The sequence below is a fragment of the Papaver somniferum genome, chromosome 3 (genome assembly GCF_003573695.1).
Source record: "Papaver somniferum cultivar HN1 chromosome 3, ASM357369v1, whole genome shotgun sequence".
Taxonomy (NCBI): Eukaryota; Viridiplantae; Streptophyta; class Magnoliopsida; order Ranunculales; family Papaveraceae; genus Papaver; species Papaver somniferum.
The window spans coordinates 183723042-183742239 of NC_039360.1; the positions used below are offsets into that span (position 1 = coordinate 183723042).

At 35.9% G+C, this 19198-nt stretch overlaps 1 protein-coding gene across 1 annotated transcript; it reads right to left on the minus strand.

Annotated features, from left to right (window-relative positions):
- Window positions 1-2053: 2053 nt before the first annotated feature.
- On the minus strand, window positions 2054-7331 carry LOC113358236. The gene is made up of 6 exons (XM_026601772.1): window positions 7034-7331; window positions 6899-6930; window positions 3469-3618; window positions 3123-3173; window positions 2504-2574; window positions 2054-2419 (listed from the first exon to the last, which is right to left on the minus strand). The coding sequence occupies exons 1-6, from the start codon at window positions 7105-7107 to the stop codon at window positions 2366-2368; spliced, it is 432 nt and encodes a 143-aa protein (XP_026457557.1). The 5' UTR covers window positions 7108-7331; the 3' UTR covers window positions 2054-2365.
- Between the last annotated feature and the right edge of the window lie 11867 nt (window positions 7332-19198).

The window sequence follows — 19198 nt, forward strand, 5'->3', positions numbered from 1 at the left end:
TAATGGTAGTGATTTTTCATTTATGACGTGCATATCCAATGCCTGAAATCATTAAATGAATACGCGTACCTGATAATTCGGCTTTGCAAGATCCACGATTCATCGATGAAATGAGCCGTAATAACCATGTATCCTTTCTTTTGCTTACTAGTCCACATATCAGTAGTCAACGCAATTTTACCTTGATGTTTTTGTAGCACCTCCATTGTTTTAGTTTTTTCTTCATCATAGATTTTAAGGATATCCCTTTTAATTGTGCTCCGAGATACCACCTTAAACAACGGTTGAAGCGCATTTGAATATCGTCTAAATCCGGCATGTTCAACGATGGAAAGCGGATACTCGTGTATGATTATCATATAAGCAAGTTCCTTCCTAGCGAACGATTGATCAAAACTGTACGTGTTAAGCTGACTTCTTCCGTCACTTTTTTTACTCGGAGTGATTATTGACTGTCTTATGTCTTGCTGTTTACGTCGAGGACATCTTTTCATGTGTGCGTGTAGATGCTTAGTCCCATTTGTGCTTTTTCCTCCTAATGGTTTATGACAATATTTGAAAACTGCTTTGTCTTCCCCTTTTATCTTTTTCTTTTCAAAGTGGTTCCACACTATGGATCTTTTCTTCCCTGAAACTATAGCAATTTCACCTTCGGCATTATCACAATCACCTGTAATGTTTGTCTCGGCAGTTTCACCATGGTCATCATCCATTGGAGAACTTGGAATTGTCTCGACATGATGTTCAGACTGTTCGGATTCACCTCGTGTGGATATAGTTGTCATTTTGGGAGCACTGTGTAATATACACATAAAGTAATATAATATATAATAAAGAAAGCTTAAATAATATAATATAATCAATACAATAATTAAATAATATAATATAATATATTTTCTTAGTTTAAATATAATATAAATAATTAATGATATCTTATACTTTTACGTTTTTTTTATAATATAATATAATATAATTTCTTAATTTAAATATAATATAAATAATTAATGATATCTTATACTTTTACCTTTTCTTTTATAATATAATATAATATAATTTCTTAGTTTAAATATAATATAAATAATTAATGATATCTTATATTTTTACCTTTTCTTTTATAATATAATATAATATCTTAGTTTAAATATAATATAAATAATTAATAAAAATATAAAATTCTAAAATGGGAACGTAAGGGGCCGGTATGGAGCGGGGACCTAGAATCCCATCCCCTCCCCGCTTCACTAATTTCGAGTATTACCCATACCCAATCCCAACCCCGTTTGTACGTGTAAAACCCTACCCAATAGAGACGGGTACCCACGGGAATGGGTTTGGGTGGGGAAAATGGCCATCCCTATCATGAACTCATGGAAAGTATTTGGCAAAAACTTGTTAGTTACAGCAGCATTCTGGATACCAACTGGCTGGCTCCGGATCCGAATGGTTTGTTTCGACTATTTACATCAATGCAATGGTAATTGGTAGAAAAACCTTTTAGAAGAATCTGAATTTTTATACAGTCAGACCCCCATAGGTGAGGGTATCGTCCTCACTGGGCATGCTATCATATCAATATATCATATACCTGTGAACCCCCAAATAATCGTGTAAAACAACTCAATTTTGAAAGCTTGTGATGACTATCTCTATATGATTTAGGCATTGAAGACATGAAACCTTAAACCCCATTCTTGAAATATTAAAGTCATCATCTCTTGGTACAATCCAGATCCCAACTCCCATGGGATAGCTTCGATATTTAAGCTCTTCAAACTGTTTTTCCATCTCCACTGAAACATAAATTTGAAGTTCCAGAATCTTTTCTGATCTTTATTAATTACAAAATTTTATTTTCTGATCTGTTGAGTATAAACTTCAAAAACAACAACTAGACCATTAAGCTTCAAAGTTCAAACTGAGCCAGTTCGCGGATCCCTCCTCAACGAAGATAACTTGCCGTGGCAAACAAAAGTTATCGCTAAAGTTGTTCAGCCCGCTTATAAAACAAAAGAAAATGAAGGATTTATCTGACCAATAGTTCACAATTTAGTGATACGACTTAAGAAATGATCTACATTTTTATATGTCGATCTAATCGATAGGATGTCGTTCGCAAGACATACCAGACCTGCAATCAATCATCCAAAATATTACACCCCGATATCTTGTAAAAGAACTCATGCATAAGATGAACATACTCCTATATGTAGAATATTAGATTACATAAAATACAAAATCTGAACTGATCTTGATACACAACATTAGTTTCAAAACTATCCCAAATGGTCATCATGGTAGACAAATTTAAAGTTAAAAACTCCTTCAAATAGTTTGGAGTGTCCCGACCGAGTTCTTGAGCACCTGCCTAAGCGCTCGCGTTTGCACGTATTGCTCGTCTAAGCTCTGCCAAGAAGTCCATCTGCTGACGAAAGTAAACGTTGAGAAATCACAGAAACCCATGGAAATGAAATAATGAAGGGAAAATCTCATGTGCCATTTTCACCTGCTGAGGAGGTCTCGCCTGTCCCTGTCCCCAAGTCGATGCACCAGTTCCTGAATACATCACCGGTCTTTCTAGCACCCACAAAACAAAAGGAGTTGTTATAGAAACCATAGGTTATAGCTGAAAAAACACAATGCAACAAAATTGAGAGCACTATTGTTTTACCCTTCATTAATCCCTTCTTTGTAAAAATACCCCTGAAGGTAAAAAATAAATTTAATGAAACTAACCTAATTCTTTCTTGACACGCGAAAAGTGAAAACGTCAGCCCAAGGGTATGTTTTCTTGATTTGACTTAATCTAATGATATATGTGAAGTGTGAACCAAGAACAAGATCCCAAAACTTATTTTATTTTACCCACCTTGAGGGTATTTCGAAGGATCCTGAAAAGTGAAAGGTACCTTTTCAATTCCCTCGGACCAAAATCATACATCCTAGATAACAACATCCTAGCAATAAATAAAAAGCTGCTTGTTGCACAAAGCCTAGGTATAAAATGAAAGTGGAGGAGATACAAAACTTGCCATCTACATGTGGTAGTATAACTAAACAAGATACGGTCATAATCAGGCAAATCCAAAGATCAAATACTGAAAACTTGATTTTTAGTTACTAACCAGTTAAATCAAGTGGCGGATCATTGAAGGCGTGCATAGCAGCTTCCCATCCTACATTAAAGAGCACACGCAAAGTAAGTAATGTCCATAAAACAACATTAAGAACATCAATAACACAATACCTCATAGGAAACTTCAACTTGACATTGTATTACCAGAGCCGTTGCACAAGACAATAAGGAGGAAAAAAATGTATGTATAACGGAGAGTACCGAGTTCTTTTCTCGCAAAAGCGACCTCTTAAATTTATGCGATGCAGATTATTAAATATTATTTCCAACAACGGAAGAAGTAAAGTCTATTTAAGATGAATAGAAAGGGCATAATAAGGTGAAGAAGCACTTACGAGTATTTAAAAGTTGGGCGGCCTCACTGTTAGAACAGCCATCTAAAGGTATGAGTACTCCTTGTGGGTAAAACTTGCTACTACCTGCGTCCCCCTGATCAGTGATCGTAATGTTCTTTGAAGCAGCTTGATTCTTATCCCCATCAATTCCTTCAAAATTAAACCACACATTAAACAAACAAACAAAAAGCATCCCAGTCATATCCATTGGCTGTATTTGTTTTATCAAATCAACCATTACGATAATGCCCATTCAGAAAATTATCTAAGTTATATCTCTCCACAGGTCATGGACACACACCACTTTCCGACAAAGATGTGTGGCATTTGGTAAGCCTACTCTCAAACTGTAGGAATCAATTAAAGATTTCTAAGGACATCATAAACCACTTCAACTTCTATCTCCTAGAGCCAGATATTAATTTGAAGCTGGACCGTTTGTAAGGATGAGTATCAACATACTGAGGTGTGGCTAACATATTGCCATAACAGTTGGCATCTGTTAAACCTTTAAAACTAAGTTTGATGCTTAATATGGATGATCGTGTATCCATCAATTTATGTTGTTATATCACTGCGTTAGCATATCAAAATATTAAAATATGCACATTTAACAAAATTCAGCTGTCTGATTTAGAGCAAAACATGCCTTGGAAATGAGCCCCTTGTGTTCCTCATTTCCTTTTTCTTTTCATACAATGCTTCATCCAAAAAAGAAAATTGGATGATAGACGTTTTAGCTATCATACTACCTAGAGCAATTAAAAGGGGGCCTAACACAATTAGGTTAAGCCAGTTCACTTCACTAATACCCTCGAATGACCTTTTGAGCCAGCGGCTACTTGTAATTCTTGACTACAGTGTAGCATACCATACATATTTTTATTTATTTGTATTATACACGAAATCACTCTAACCAAGTCTTTCTATCAGCTAATGTGCTGAAGTCACCTATTCGGTACTTAAAGATACATAATGCTTACCTCTTGAGTGAGAATGAATGAGAATTATAAGGCAAGACTTGTATATTATGTAATTAACTCCACCTGAATGCTTTTCTGAGTCTCCATGGACTCAGAAAGCATTGAAGAGTAGAAAGACAATTAAGTTTGATATGAATCTAACAGAATCCAAAGCTAGACATTGCATTTGAGCCTCTCTACATAGCTGTGATTGACTGTAGTATATGACTGGATTCAATTGTCACAGAAAATGTTGCGAAAATGCACCTACATAAACATGAGAGATGGCATATGCAGAACTCAACTCAGTGGACAGCACTTAAATAAAACTATGAATATAGCATAAGACGCACCCTTGCATAGAAATTTACTATTTTGTCTACAGATACAGCAGATAACAGCACTGAGAAAGAAAACTACATACCGCCAACCATGTATCTCGGCATTGCATCAACCTTACTAAAGATGTGAACTACATACTTATTACTACCATTCTTTCTTTTGACTTGGGAACTTTCTCCTAGAATTCAGAAATCTAAGTGGAAAGTGAATACGAATACATTATGTAGTTGGAAAAGCAACAATAAAATGGCAAGCAAGGTTATCCTGGAGATGTTTTCAATATTAACGCACAAGTAAACCTAATCTGCAATTTGAATGTGTAAAAGCAGAGCTTTAAATTTTAGTGATTATCACATGAACAGATTACAAATCTCATCTTTCAACTTAATTTACTGCCGGACTCTTTAAATTAGCAATTTACCACCCCACCCACCCATCACACACATCACTTGCCCACAAAGCTGCGTAACATTTAGTAAGCTTCTTCATGAACCGAGGGAATCATTTTGAGATTTCTAAGGACATCATGAATCACTTCAACTTCCATCTCATAGTGCAAGATAGATTTTGAAGCCTGACTTTTTGTAAGGAAGAAGTATCAACATAATGGGGTGTATCGAACATCTGATGAACATAACGGTTCCGATACGCTGAACCTATAAAACTAACCTTAGTGCTTAATTGTGGACGAGAGTGTGACCATCAAGCTGCTTTCTCAAATCGCTGCATTAGCATACCCAAAGATACAATATGCAAATTTAATGAGGTTCAGCTGTCTATAGAGCAAAATGGGCAATGGGAATGAACCCATTGTGTACCTCATTTCCTTTTCTTCTTCATGCAATCCTTCAATACAAGAAGAAAAAGCAAAGCAATAGGAAAAACAAACTGATAGTATACATTTCAACTACTATACTACCAAGATTCAAGAGCCATTAAGAGGTGGCCTGAATGACCTTATGAGTCCACGTTTACAGTGTACTTGTAACTCTACAACGTAATACACCCAATAATTTAATTTTATTACTATTTGTACTCAAAAAGAAATCACTCTTATCAAATTTTCCTACCAGCTAATGTGCCAAAGTCACCTATTTGGAACTTAAAGTTACATACTAATTACTTCCGATTGATTTGAAAATCAAGATTTCCATATTATTTATGCAAACCTACCAGAATGCAACTCCAAGGACTCGAAGAATCATACAACAATAAAAAGCGAATCAAGTTTGATGTACACCAGAATCCAAAGTTAGACATTGCCTTGAGGCTCTCTATTCCATGTTACTAAATGAGAATATAGAGTGCCAAGTATTTGCAATAATTTCATCCAAAAAAACTGGATTCAATCATCAGAAAGAGTATGGAGAAAATGGACCTGAACATGTCATATGTGTGTGTATGTGTGTGTGTGTGTGTGTGTGAGAGAGAGAGAGAGAGAGAGAGTTATGCCGAACTCAACTAGGTGGACAGCAGCGGCAGCAGTTCAATAAGGGTTTTGGAGTTCTATGATTACAACATAAGACGCTATCTTCAATTAAATATTCAGACTTACTTCGACTGACAGATCATTAAAAATGCTACTATCTTGTCTATAAAAACAGAAGAGAAATAACACATCCAAGCATTGGCGTTGAATCAACCTTTCTTAAGGATGTGAAGAAAATACCTAACACTACCATTTTCCTACTGAATTGGGAAACACAATAGTCTCTCCACATAAGCAATGTGAAATAAGCAGAAGATGAATAATGTAGTGGCAGACAAACAATAAAAAAGAAAAAAGTAAGTAGGTATATCACAGAGATGTCCACTGTATTGATGCGCAAGTAATTCTAACGTCCGATTTCAATGCCTATAGGCCGGGCTTTGAATTCCAGTAGTTATTGCATAAACAAAATTCCAAATTTCATGTCTGAACAAATTTTACTCGCATACTCTTAAATTAGCAATTAATAACCACTAACACATTTATCTAAAATACCTCAACAACCCATTTCTACTAAAATATATACTCCATTTCCATCTCTTTGTCTCAATAAACTTTCTCTTTTCTTACTTGTACAAATGAAGACAAATTGATAAGAATATCTACTAATACCAGATTAAGAAACTGAGATTCTCACCTCCAGATTTTCGCCTACTGAGTCCATGATTCCTGCATTCAAATCGAAATTCAGCCACTCAGCCCAACTGGATCCAATCAAGAACTTTAAAAAAAAAAAAAAATAGTGATAATGTAAGAAGTGATTTGAAATTACCTTTGATTAGGAGGAGCATATCGCTTCACAGAAGCAGAAACAGGGATAGTAGAATCGTTAGGGTTTTCGAGCATATCTTTTTTATTAAATGTATGTAAAGTTGGTGGTGAAGAGAGAGAGAGGGGTAGTAAAGAAAAAAGAAGAAGAATTTACCCTCTTTTTTTCTTCCAATTCCCTCTTCTTCTTCCTCCTCTCCTCCTTGTACAAAATTTCAGGTTATTTTGGAAAAATTTCTTCTCACTCCCGCCGTGGCGTCGGGGATATGCACGAAAAGTTTCTAATTCTACAAATGCAACAGCAATGAAATTTACCAATTATGCCCTTTTCGTCTTTACAGACATTTACATACAAGGTCGCTTTTCAAGTCACAATTTCTATTTTTACCCCTGAATGTTTATGCTAATTCGGAACCTGGTTAATTTTGGGTCTTTTTTTAAAAAAAAAAAAATTAAGAAAAGACTTGGGCCCAGATGGAAAGCACCAGAAGAATACACGCTAGAGTTAGAGCAGTTCCTATGGACTTAACAAACATGAAGTTCGTTCATTTTTCTCCCACTATGGACTCAACACACATGAAAAATGGATGGGCAAACCAACAAATTTGAAGATTTGTTCATTACGGCAGTAGACAAACACGCGTTTGACGAAAAACCGCGCGGCTGCACTAAACACGCTGGCGTCTGATCTAAAACCGCCAGTTTTTCCTTCACACACCAGCGTCTGTAGCGAATCCTCTAGCGTGTGCTCCAAAACTGGTAACGACTGAAAAAATCTTGTCATCCAACGGCTAGAATTTTGAGTTCTATAAATACTCCTCATTTCAACTCCAAATTCACACATTCTACACCTTTAATCTTTTTTACTCTTCTTCTCTGAGCTTAAAAAATTCTTCAATTCTTAAATTCAACAAATTTGTCGAAAGAAGATATCTCAGCCCTTATTAGTTCGGCGAGCTCCATATACTGAAGAAGAAGATGAATCTATCTGCAAAAACTATGTTTTTTTATTTACTCAGATTGCTTCAGCAAACTACGCATGAGTGAATTTATGGGCGGTTATTCACGGCGGGTTCTGTAGTGACATAGAAAGTCGTTTTCGTACAATTAAGAAATAAGTAAGTGAGTTTGTAACTTTAACTATGCAAGTCAGTCGACATAGACTGAGAGGTGAAACTGATGCTGAGATGGTAACAAGATCTTTGGCTGAATGGAGAAGATGGAACTATATGGATTTTCATTTCGAAAAATGTTTCGAAATCCTTAAGGTGTTGAACAATTTCAACCCATTCCTCGTAGTTGTTGTTCCACCCAGTACTTCTCATCAGTGAAGCTAATATAAAACGCTTAATTTTAAACATATGTAATTCAGTGAAGCTAATGTAAAACGCTTAATTTTAAAAGTATATAATTTATTTAAACAAACTGTCGTATTTTTAATTGATTAAAACTAGAATTACAAATGTAGCAAAATTAAAAATTATAGTCTCCCTAACATCGCTCATCGTTAACTCGCTCATCGTTATCTTCGGGGCCTGGAGTCGGCCATTCTCCGAGGCTGGGATGTCCCCATTTGCCAAAATTTCCATAAGGGGAAAAAACTGGTTGAAAAACTCTAGGCGATTGGAAAGCACTCGGTCCTCCAAACATATAAGATGTTTGTTGTTGTGGTGGTGGTGTAACAGTGTAGCAAGCATCATTTGGGTTGAAGGGCGAGAATGATGATGAAATGTGCCTAGGATCTGGCTGAATTACTTGAGGTTGAGATACAGGCACAGTGGTGAAGTACTGTGCCATACTTGTGGTGAATTATTGTGTCGTACTTGTGTTTCTCCCACCACTGTATCACTCTCGTGCCACGATATGTTGCTCATGGTAGAATCGGAAGACCGTGAATCAGCATTTACAGTTGGACTCAATCCAAACATTGTGTTCGCCTGCCATTTACGACACACACCCAAGTGTATATCCTCCATTTGTCGGTTCATCCAATACCTATCTTTAAGTTGTCTCTTCAACTCTCCGGTACTGGCAGCCACATTGTAGTACGGATAATCACGTTCCATAGCTTGGGAAACAATGGAGATCGTGGTTGGCTCACCTTGTGAAGTAATACTTGGCATCTCCCAACAGATTTCTGGCATATTTAACGAACATGACGAAAACTTGCACCCGTGGCGGGGTAAGTCATAAAGCATGGACCTTCCGGAGGCGGCTAGCTAGGAACGATATTTGCATTATGATCCAGGCGTGATAACCCTGGGAAATCAAACCCAGAACTTTGAAGGTCGGAACTTGGCCGAGAACTAGCCATAATACAGACAACCCTCCGCGGACGTTCTGTTCCCGATGTCGAAATCACGATTCAGGTGACCAACCGATGACCGATCCATCCATGTGACTCAGTTGAGTAAGGAAATTCAGACCAGTCAGATATTTGACTGACTCGGCCGACTTCCTATCTCTTGACCCTTTGACTACCAGTTTGACTGTTAACTATGACGGTATCATAACGGAACATTCTATTGACGGAGAAGAATCTCAGAGACCGACAGTGATTTTAGGTACCTTTATGGTCGGATTCCGATGATCCCAGGATTTTTCCGGTGACCCAAATTTTACACAGAATTTTGTAACGAGTATCTCAAAGGCGTAGAATTGGAATTGGATGAAGAATTGGGCTTGATTTTGGAAAGAGACGATGGAAGGATTTGATAAAGACTTGGACTTGGAAATTGAATTATTATGGGAAATGGATCTTATTCCTAAGAATATTGCAAGCAAATTGAAGCCTATAAATAGAAAAGTTCTATACAACCTTTCTCGACACCTCTACACACACAACACTTTGGTTTTTGCTTTCTTTCACATCTTTTCTTCTTTTAAGTATTTGTGAGAACTCCAAATTATATGTGGTTAATTTACTTATGATTGAGGATGAATTCCTAGTTCTTGACATGATTTAAGTTATTTTTTTAGTTATACTTTGAAGTTTTCACATGATTATCGATATTTTCACTAATAATAATGTTTATGATTATTTAATAGGTTGTTTAGAGTGCACGCTAAATCAGTTTGTTAATTCAATATAAAGCTAGTAAACATTAGGGGATAAATAATCGTTTCTTGACTCTTTACACAAGTATAAACACATGATACCTTGCAGAGGGATTCTGTAGAGCAATTGTGTGTGAAAACAATGCTAGAAAGTGGACCAAGCGAACCGTGTTTAACTACTAGTATCAAACCTAAATTCATAAATTTTAATGCGTTCAATTGAATTACATCTTGTAATCGAACCTCAAGGTGGTTCTTCAGAATGGAATCTGATAACTAAGCGAGCCTGTTATTCAGTGAAGCAAGGAATTTTGGGGTTAGCTAAGCGAACATGTTAACCTATGGTTGGTAATAATTTGTAACTAATAACAAGTAGATGAAACATAACTTGAATCATTGTTTTGCAACGAATAACGATTCCTTGATTGTATTTCTCTTATTGATTGCCCTTTATCTTTCAATTGCTTTGTTTATTTATTTTGCTTTATAAAAACTAAAACCAAACCTCCCCCCCCCCCTTTTTTTGCGACACTCTCTTGCTCCTCGTGGGAACGAACTTGAGTACACTATATTACTTGTTAATTAAGTGGAAATATATTCACTAATTTGTTGAGGTTACGACACGCATCAATGACCAAAAGGTCGAAGACGTATGAATACTGAGGGAACTAAGTAATTAGGGGTAGTTTACTTGGTCTCAACTATACGAAGTTGGATTTTGTTCTTTGTATAACAACTTAATTCTGAGAGTACTCAGAACTGGACTAGGTCCCAGGGTTTTTCTGCATTTGCGGTTTCCTCGTTAAAAAAATCTTGTTGTGTCATTTACTTTACTTCCACATTATAATTGTATTATTATAATAAAGTAAATTACACTTGTACGTTAATCCAGATCAATCAGTCTTGTACCATAACTATTGTCAAGTGAATATTGATATAATTTTGAAGTGGTAAGAATAAGGTTCGTTTTTCGGACTTGTTAAGATTCGAATTCAGAAATAATAAAGAAAATATATACAGAAGATGTCACAATATCGAGAGGCACTGAGACTCGGGATTCCACCAAACTCATAACATAAGGTTCAAATATTAATTCTTTTAACAATTATAGCTCAATAAACAAAGACATGGACTCTTATTTTTTCCAAGGTAGATTCTCAAAATATTAGTTATAAATCCTAAGCATGGGACATCAAAACATCTAAGCAGGCATGACCCACAAATGAGATGACAACTAATTAATCAAAATCATAATTCAATTTTAATTAGTGCAAAAGTCATATAAAAATTAAATATAATTACCCACGTATGATATTAGGCTTCCTGCGTCGTCCCAGTGATGGGGTTTAGTGAAAACACGCTCAAAATAATAACTCATGGCTGAATAAGTGTTTTATTGAAGAAAAATTATATTACAGCGAATCTGTAACAGATATAATTGTTACAGAACCTATTGTTACAGAAATTGTTGCAAACTGAAGATAATTGTTACTAATGGACTGTTACAGGATTTGAAATTTAAGACTCTAAGAACGACTGTCCTGCAAAGCTTTATGTACTTCAGCTTCGTCTTCTTCCTGCTGCTGTTGCAACTCCTCCTGCAGCTTGAATTTCGGCTCTGCAGCGTCACAGCAACTTCCCCAAACTCTCGATACCCTGGTGTGACAGCAAACACCTATATTTATACTTGTTAGGGAAAATAATATCGATAATTTCTTCCCAATATTTCTCTGCCTTTCCACCCAAGTTACGCGATTTCATTCTATTTTTATTCTCTTCTTTGCTTTCTTACGCGACTTCTTAGTCAACCCAGGCTGTCCAAACTCTCTCTGTGACTGAATCAAATCTCACAAAAGAGATTCTTTCCTCTTCTTCACGTATCTTTCCAAACCCGAGATAAGCTACTCCCTGTTTTCACCAGAACTATAACTTTCTTTCCTTTTTTACGTAAACAATTCTATTACCAACTCTGGTTTGCCGAAACAGATTCATTCCTATACAAATTGCATAAAATCTCCGAGTAAATCTGAACCAAAAGCCCGATATTCACTGCCCTGTTTTATAGAAAGTCTATCGCAATCTTCCTTTTTCTTTGAATTTAATGCATATACTAGTCCTGTTTCGATAAAACAGGATAATAAAAAAATCCAAATCCATGCATAAATCCGGTTAAATCTCTCCACAGTTCTCGCCTGAATGTCTCAACAAACCCGAGAAAAGTATTCCCCTGTTTTGTCGAGAATTGATTTTCCAGCCAAGTTTTTGCGAATCTAACAGACATACAAACCCTGTTTAATCCAAACAGGCCCAACGCAACTGAAATATGTGATTGAATCTCTCTACAGAAGCTTCAAAATTCGAACCAAAATTTTGTACGTGACTTTATAAATTTCCCTCCAAATTCATATTTTTAAACTGTTGAAGACAGGGTGCCCTTATCCTATGATGGGGTGCGGATAGTGAATTCCATGGGGTTACCCCTTATCCATTTGAGGAGTGCAAATAAGACATGTCTTTGGGTGCCTTCAACAACTCCTCCGGGTATCTTCAGTAATTTTATCCCGGGAGCCCAAATACCGCTTCTCGAGCCAATTTCGGCAAAAGTTTATTTCTCTAAAAACACCTACAAAAATATAAAATAATCAAATAAATACAAAAATGGGTACTAACAATGTAGAAAATCGAGATGAAAATAGACACATAAATGCGTCTATCAAATACCCCCAAACTTATTATTTTCTAGTCCCGAGCAAATCAAATCTTGAAAATAAAATCCTAACTCATTATCGCAGGCATCGCGATTGCACTTAGCATGTGCAGCAAGCCTTTAAACCCCTAGGTGGCCCTAGTGGCCGAGTTATAGTCTCTGGAGGGTTTACTAGAGATATACCCACAAAACCTTTACTCCAGACCCTAACTATCTAGGCAGAACCTTGGAATAGCACTAAACAACCTCCTTGGTTGGCATACTCTCATTGACTACAGGAGGAAGTACCCTGATGCGAAATTCCAATTGTTGTACACGAGTTTGCACTCAAGCATACTAAAATTCATATATAAGTGACAAAGCTCTACTCAGATAGCCGCACTATGGACATTAATATCCGGAATCAAACAAATCATGTGAATAGATTAAGAAGATGAAAATGGAAATAGATGGTTGTGAATGGACATCAATGCCAAGATGAATCCTATGACCTAATGGATTGAGATACTGGTCTGGACTAATATCAACACAGCTGGCATATACAAGGGAACCAATGGTCGATAATCCTACTTCTAGATCAACTCAGCTGGCATATACAAGGGAACCAATGATCGACTTTATTGAATTATTCCGGTTGGTCTGATGTTCTGGTCTCAATTTTTTTTTCAATATTTTTTTTAAAGTAACTCAATCAGTCTATTTCAACCCAGCAGACATCAACATAAAAGCAAAAAATAAAAACAGAAGTAATAAGATGATTCTGAGATATAGTGAAACTATCATGTTATTTATAAAACCTGAACTCTGTGCTTTTATGAATAGACTCTGTATAGATGTTTCCATCCATTCAGATTGGTTCCGCAACTCCTACAACCAATATGCTTCCATCCACTCAGATTGGTTAGTGTCATCCTTAATAAGCATAAATTTCTAGGCTCTGGAGTTTATTTATTACAACTAAAAAGCTTCTCTCATACCCCCAAACTTAAATCTAACATTGTCCTCAATGTTCTAAAGATAAAATTAAAAACATGAACAAGGAGAAATTGTTACCATTTGAAGCAAAAGAGTTAAGGAAAGATATTATCGTGTTGCATGAGCATGGGTTACCTCCAAAGAAGTGCTAAGTTTAACGTCTTCAACCATACATGTGAAAGAATTAATCACCTCAAATCATATAGCAATATCCGGAACAACTGTGGGTCATTTGCATTAAAAAGTATTATCACGGACAAAAGGAAGCTGCAAAACCAAGAATAAACATAGCACACCCTTGCCTAGTTTCATGTTTAAGACAACTACATCTAGTTGTGGTTCAGGTTCAGGTTCAATAAAGGGGTCTAAATAAAATATTTTCATATGTTGCACCTCCTCATAAGTAAGATCCAAAATATCAGGTTCTAAGGTCTGGAAAAATTTAAAAGCACATAATAATAACCTGAATAATTGAGGATTCTCATAGTCAATCATATTTGACTCAAACAGTTGACCGCAATGAAAGTGGTGGTCATTCTTAAGCAAATGTGTCGTTTCTATTTTCCTAAAATAATTAGGTTTAGTCTCATAACTTAATAACAAATACATTTGGAACTCATATGTTCCCACATTTAGAAGAATAATATTTGGTGGGAAAATAAAGTCAATCTGGGTATCATAGCCTGGGTAAACCACATCAACCAGAGGATGGGTTTCTAACAACTGAACTTCCTGGACATCATTAGGTTCAGTAAAACGTGTCTGAAGATGATCTTTTAAAGTGGTAGAGGTACATATGTCAAGTCCCAAGTGAGGGATCTCTGTAAGAGCTAAAGGTAAGGCACATGGAGAATGATAATCACCCCCAAACTTAGAGTTTTGGGTGTCTCTAGATAGACTAGCTACAATTTCCCTAATTTCTAGATCGTCAGAATCCTGAAAATAGTCAATTGCTTCTTGTAGGTGATGTATCCTCACACATATTTAAACGCTCTACGAGTCTATCTTTTTTGTCTAAGACTAATGTTTCTAAATCGCTAGACTTTAAAACAATATTCTCAGAATAAACTCGTTCCTCTAAACCATTATTGGCTTTGTAATCAAAAGGAAATATTGTATCATCTAAAGATGTGTTATCTCTAGTCAGATCCGTGTCCTCTTGAATAGGTGAATAATCATTAGAATTATTAGGATCTGAACTAGAAATAATATTTTCTTGAAGCTCAATTGGGGTAACAAATTCCTGATCACTAAGCCTACATATTTCAGATTCTTCCTCAACACTATCCTCATCATAATCATCATTGTAATAACATGAAAATGGTCGAACCTCGTCTAAAAAGGTAGTGTTTCCAATTCTAACCTCGTTATCTTGATTATGTGAATAAAGACTATCCTTATTTTCAGGGCAGTATTGGAAACACTATATTGGAAATTAAGACTATCTTGAGCCAGTTTTTCCACAATCCTATTTGTATTCTCATTAAATTGCTTGAGAGACTCTTCTAAAGACATCTTTGACTGCTCTAGGGGCTCATCTGGAATATTAAAGGTTTCCTTCATAAATAAGGTATGCCTCCTGAGAGACTCTTCTAAAGAAATAAAAGGATTGTTTTGCTCATATGCATGGTGGGGGTGCGAATAGTAATTGGGCTCACCATGCTATGAACCATAACCTTGAAAAGGTTGTCGTTCCCAACCACTATTCACACTATGGTCATAATAAGAATAATGTCCATGTTGCTCAGTCGGATATTCATTGTATTGACTATTATAATACCAGTTCGACATATCATGTACACGTACAAATGCAAATGCAAATGCTTGGCTTGACTATTTCGGGTAGGCTTGGGTTACCTTTAGCAAATATATACCTACAGTCAGAGACTGGTCAAAGGTACGAGGTTAAAACTTGCGGTGTTTCGGATGATAACGCCCAGAGGGTTCACCTTATTAAACCACGTGTTTTCCTACTAATCGGTGTCAGACGATGCAATATGATGTGCACGTGCGCTTTCGTGTTTTGTGTGATTTATTTTTTAAATAAATAAAATATTAAAAAAATAAACAAACAATATATACAAGTCCAAAAATAAAATAAAAAAATCTTGGATTTTCTGTACTATATTAGGCAAGTCCAACTTTCCACTTTTAGCTTCAAGCAAAACCTGCACACCAAAAACAAAAATACCCAAAGTAAAATCTAACAAAATAAATAAAATAAACCGAAAAAATAAAATCTAAAACCTAACATAAAAACAAATCCGTGTCGGCTGCGCCAAAAATTGATATGATTTTGAAGTGGTAAGAATAAGGTTCGTTTCTCGGACTTGTTAAGATTCGATTTCAGAAATAATAAAGAAAATATACACAGAAGATGTCACAATATCAAGAGGTACTGAGACTCAGGATTCCACCAAACTCATAACATAAGGTTCAAATATTAATTCTTTTAACAATTATAGCTCAATAAACAAAGACATGGACTCTTATTTTTGCCTAGGTAGATTCTCAAAATATTAGTTGTAAATCCTAAGCATGGGACATCAAAACATCTGAGCAAGCATGATCCATCAAACGAGATGACAACTAATTAATCAAAATCATAATTCAATTTTAATTAGTGCAAAAGTCATATAAGAAATAAATATAATTACCCACGTATAATATTAGGCTTCCTCCGTCGTCCCAATGATGGGGTTTAGTTCTTCATAGTGAAAACACGCTCAAAATAATAACTCATGGCTGAATAGGTATTTTATTGAAGAAAAATAATATTACAGCGAATCTGTAACAGATATAATTGTTACAGAACCTATTGTTACAGAAATTGTTGCAAACTGAAGATAATTGTTACTAATGGACTGCTACAGGATTTGAAATTTAAGACTCTAAGAACGACTGTCCTGCAAAGCTTTATGTACTTCAGCTTCGTCTTCTTCCTGCTGCTGTTGCAACTCCTCCTGCAGCTTGAATTTCGGCTCTGCAGCGTCACAGCAACTTCCCCAAACTCTCGATACCCTGGTGTGACAGCAAACACCTATATTTATACTTGTTAGGGAAAATAATATCGATAATTTCTTCCCAATCTTTCTCTGCCTTTCCCCCCAAGTTACGAGATTTCATTCTATTTTTATTCTCTTCTTTACTTTCTTACGCAGCTTCTTAGTCAACCCAGACTGTCCAAACTCTCTCTGTGACTGAATCAAATCTCACATAAGAGATTCTTTCCTCTTCTTCACGTATCTTTCCAAACCCGAGATAAGCTACTCCCTGTTTTCACGAGAACTATAATTTTTTTTTCCTTTTTTATGTAAACAATTCTATTACCAACCCTGGTTTGCCAAAACAGGTTCATTCCCATACAAACTGCATAAAATCTCCGAGTAAATCTGAACCAAAAGCCTGATATTCTCACGACCCTGTTTTATAGAAAGTCTATCGCAATCTTCCTTTTTCTTCGAATCTAATGCATCTACTAGTCCTGTTTTGATAAAATAGGATAATAAAAATCCAAATCCATGAATAACTCCGGTAAAATCTCTCCCCAGTTCTCGCCTGAATGTCTCAACAAACCCGAGAAAAGTATTCCCCTGATTTGTCGAGAATTGATTTTCCAGCCCAGGTTTTGCGAATCTAACAGATATACAAACCCTGTTTAATCCAAACAGGCCCAACGCAACTGAAATCCGTGATTGAATCTCTCTACAGAAGCTTCAAAATTCGAACCAAATTTTTTTTCGTGACTTGATAAATTTCCCGCCAAATTCATATTTTTAAACTGTTGAAGATGGAGTGCCCTTATCCTCTGATGGGGTGTGGATAGTGAATTCCATGGTGTTACCCCTTATCCATTTGAGGAGTGCAAATAACATATGTCTTGGGGTTCCTTCAAAAAGTCCTCCGGGTGCCTTCAGTAATTTTATCCCGGGAGTCAAAATACCGTTTCTCGAGCCAATTTCGCCGCAAAAGTTTATTTCTCCAAAAACACCTACAAAAATATAAAATAATCAAATAAATACAAAAATGGGTACTAACAATATAGAAAATCGAGATGAAAATAGACACATAAATGCGTCTATCAAATATCAAGTTGTCGTATTTTCTCGACTATTGTCCATAGACGATCACACTTGGTATCGGACTTATAGGTTGAAATTAAACGATTGTGGTGTATTTGGGAACCCTCGTATCAATTTGCTACTTCATTCAAATAAATTCTTACTCATCATTCACTACTTCACTGAGAAAATATCCCTCGACAATGTCAAATCCACCATCATCATTTTGTAAGTCAATTGCTGCAATGGAATAAGATATACTCAAGAGAAACAAACGAGTTACTCCATCATCATCACCTAACAAATATACTGCTGTCGTAAGAAGTTCTACGTAAAAGAAGCAAACAAATAACTCCAAAAAAAAATGACATCATTAATAACTACTAAGTCAAGTGCTGCTACGGAAGAAAAAGAAGAGATATAAAAGAGAAACAAAGAAATTAAAAACCAATTCAGACTAAGGAATAAAAAAAGGAAGTTGCAGAAGAGATCGAATGGGTTAAAAAAATTTACATCGTTAAGGATCTTCTCGAAGAACATCGACATGAGAGTATATTATGGAATGAAATTGCAACAGGTCTTTTCATTCCCAAGTTGGACGGTAAGTATAGGAAACCACGCCATATTACGGACCAGAGTATGTTTTTTCAAGGACCAGTATAACATGTTTGGATACCAATCCAGAAATTGTTTTTTGACTTCTGAAAGCAAAAAAGTCAAAAGTTAGTTTGGTTACACAATTTCAGAATGACTTCTAGAAGTAGAAAAGTTAACTTTTTTATGATGAAAAACATTTTCCTTTTGACTTCTAATTCTGGAAAAGTAACAACACTTCTGCTTCTTGTATCTAAACGCGCTATTAATGTTAAAAAATTGTGATACAAGTACAGCAAGTTTCTCGCTAGGCACAAAGGGGACAAGTTTGCGGCACAGGCAGTATATATACCAAATAGAGAGGAGAGTCGTTTTATCACTTTGAAGCCACCTTAAATTCTTTCCTTTTTTGTGGCCTATCAATTTGGGTAGGTGGTCTACCCATAGGCAATCTCTTAGGTGGTTCTTCAACCGATACCATATGGGAGTTAGCAGTGATAATCAAGTAGTGCACCAAGACTTGTCGTCCAAAACTATTTTTCTTCTCGTATTTCTTGATTATTTATTTTCCTATATCCGTGTCTACAAAGGATTCGGTTAGAGCTTCAGTTGAGGGTGGCGTGAAAGTAAGTTACTTTCAAAATGGATCAATAATCTCAAACAAAACGGATCAATACCTAGCAATCATGTGATGACACGAGAATCCCTTGGCCGTCATCGTCATACACGAGCATACAATCTTCTCTCTCTAAATCTCGTTATCCTCATAATATTT

What these genes read in the sequence shown, in the direction of transcription:
- LOC113358236 (XM_026601772.1), bottom strand. Translation starts at nt 7,107, where the DNA reads ATGCTCGAAAACCCTAACGATTCTACTATCCCTGTTTCTGCTTCTGTG. An exon ending in TCCGCCACTTGATTTAACTG is followed by an intron (nt 2,575 to 3,122) that starts GTTAGTAACTAA and finishes TGTGGGTGCTAG; the next exon opens with AAAGACCGGTGATGTATTCA. An exon ending in AGGCGAGACCTCCTCAGCAG is followed by an intron (nt 2,420 to 2,503) that starts GTGAAAATGGCA and finishes TTTCGTCAGCAG; the next exon opens with ATGGACTTCTTGGCAGAGCT.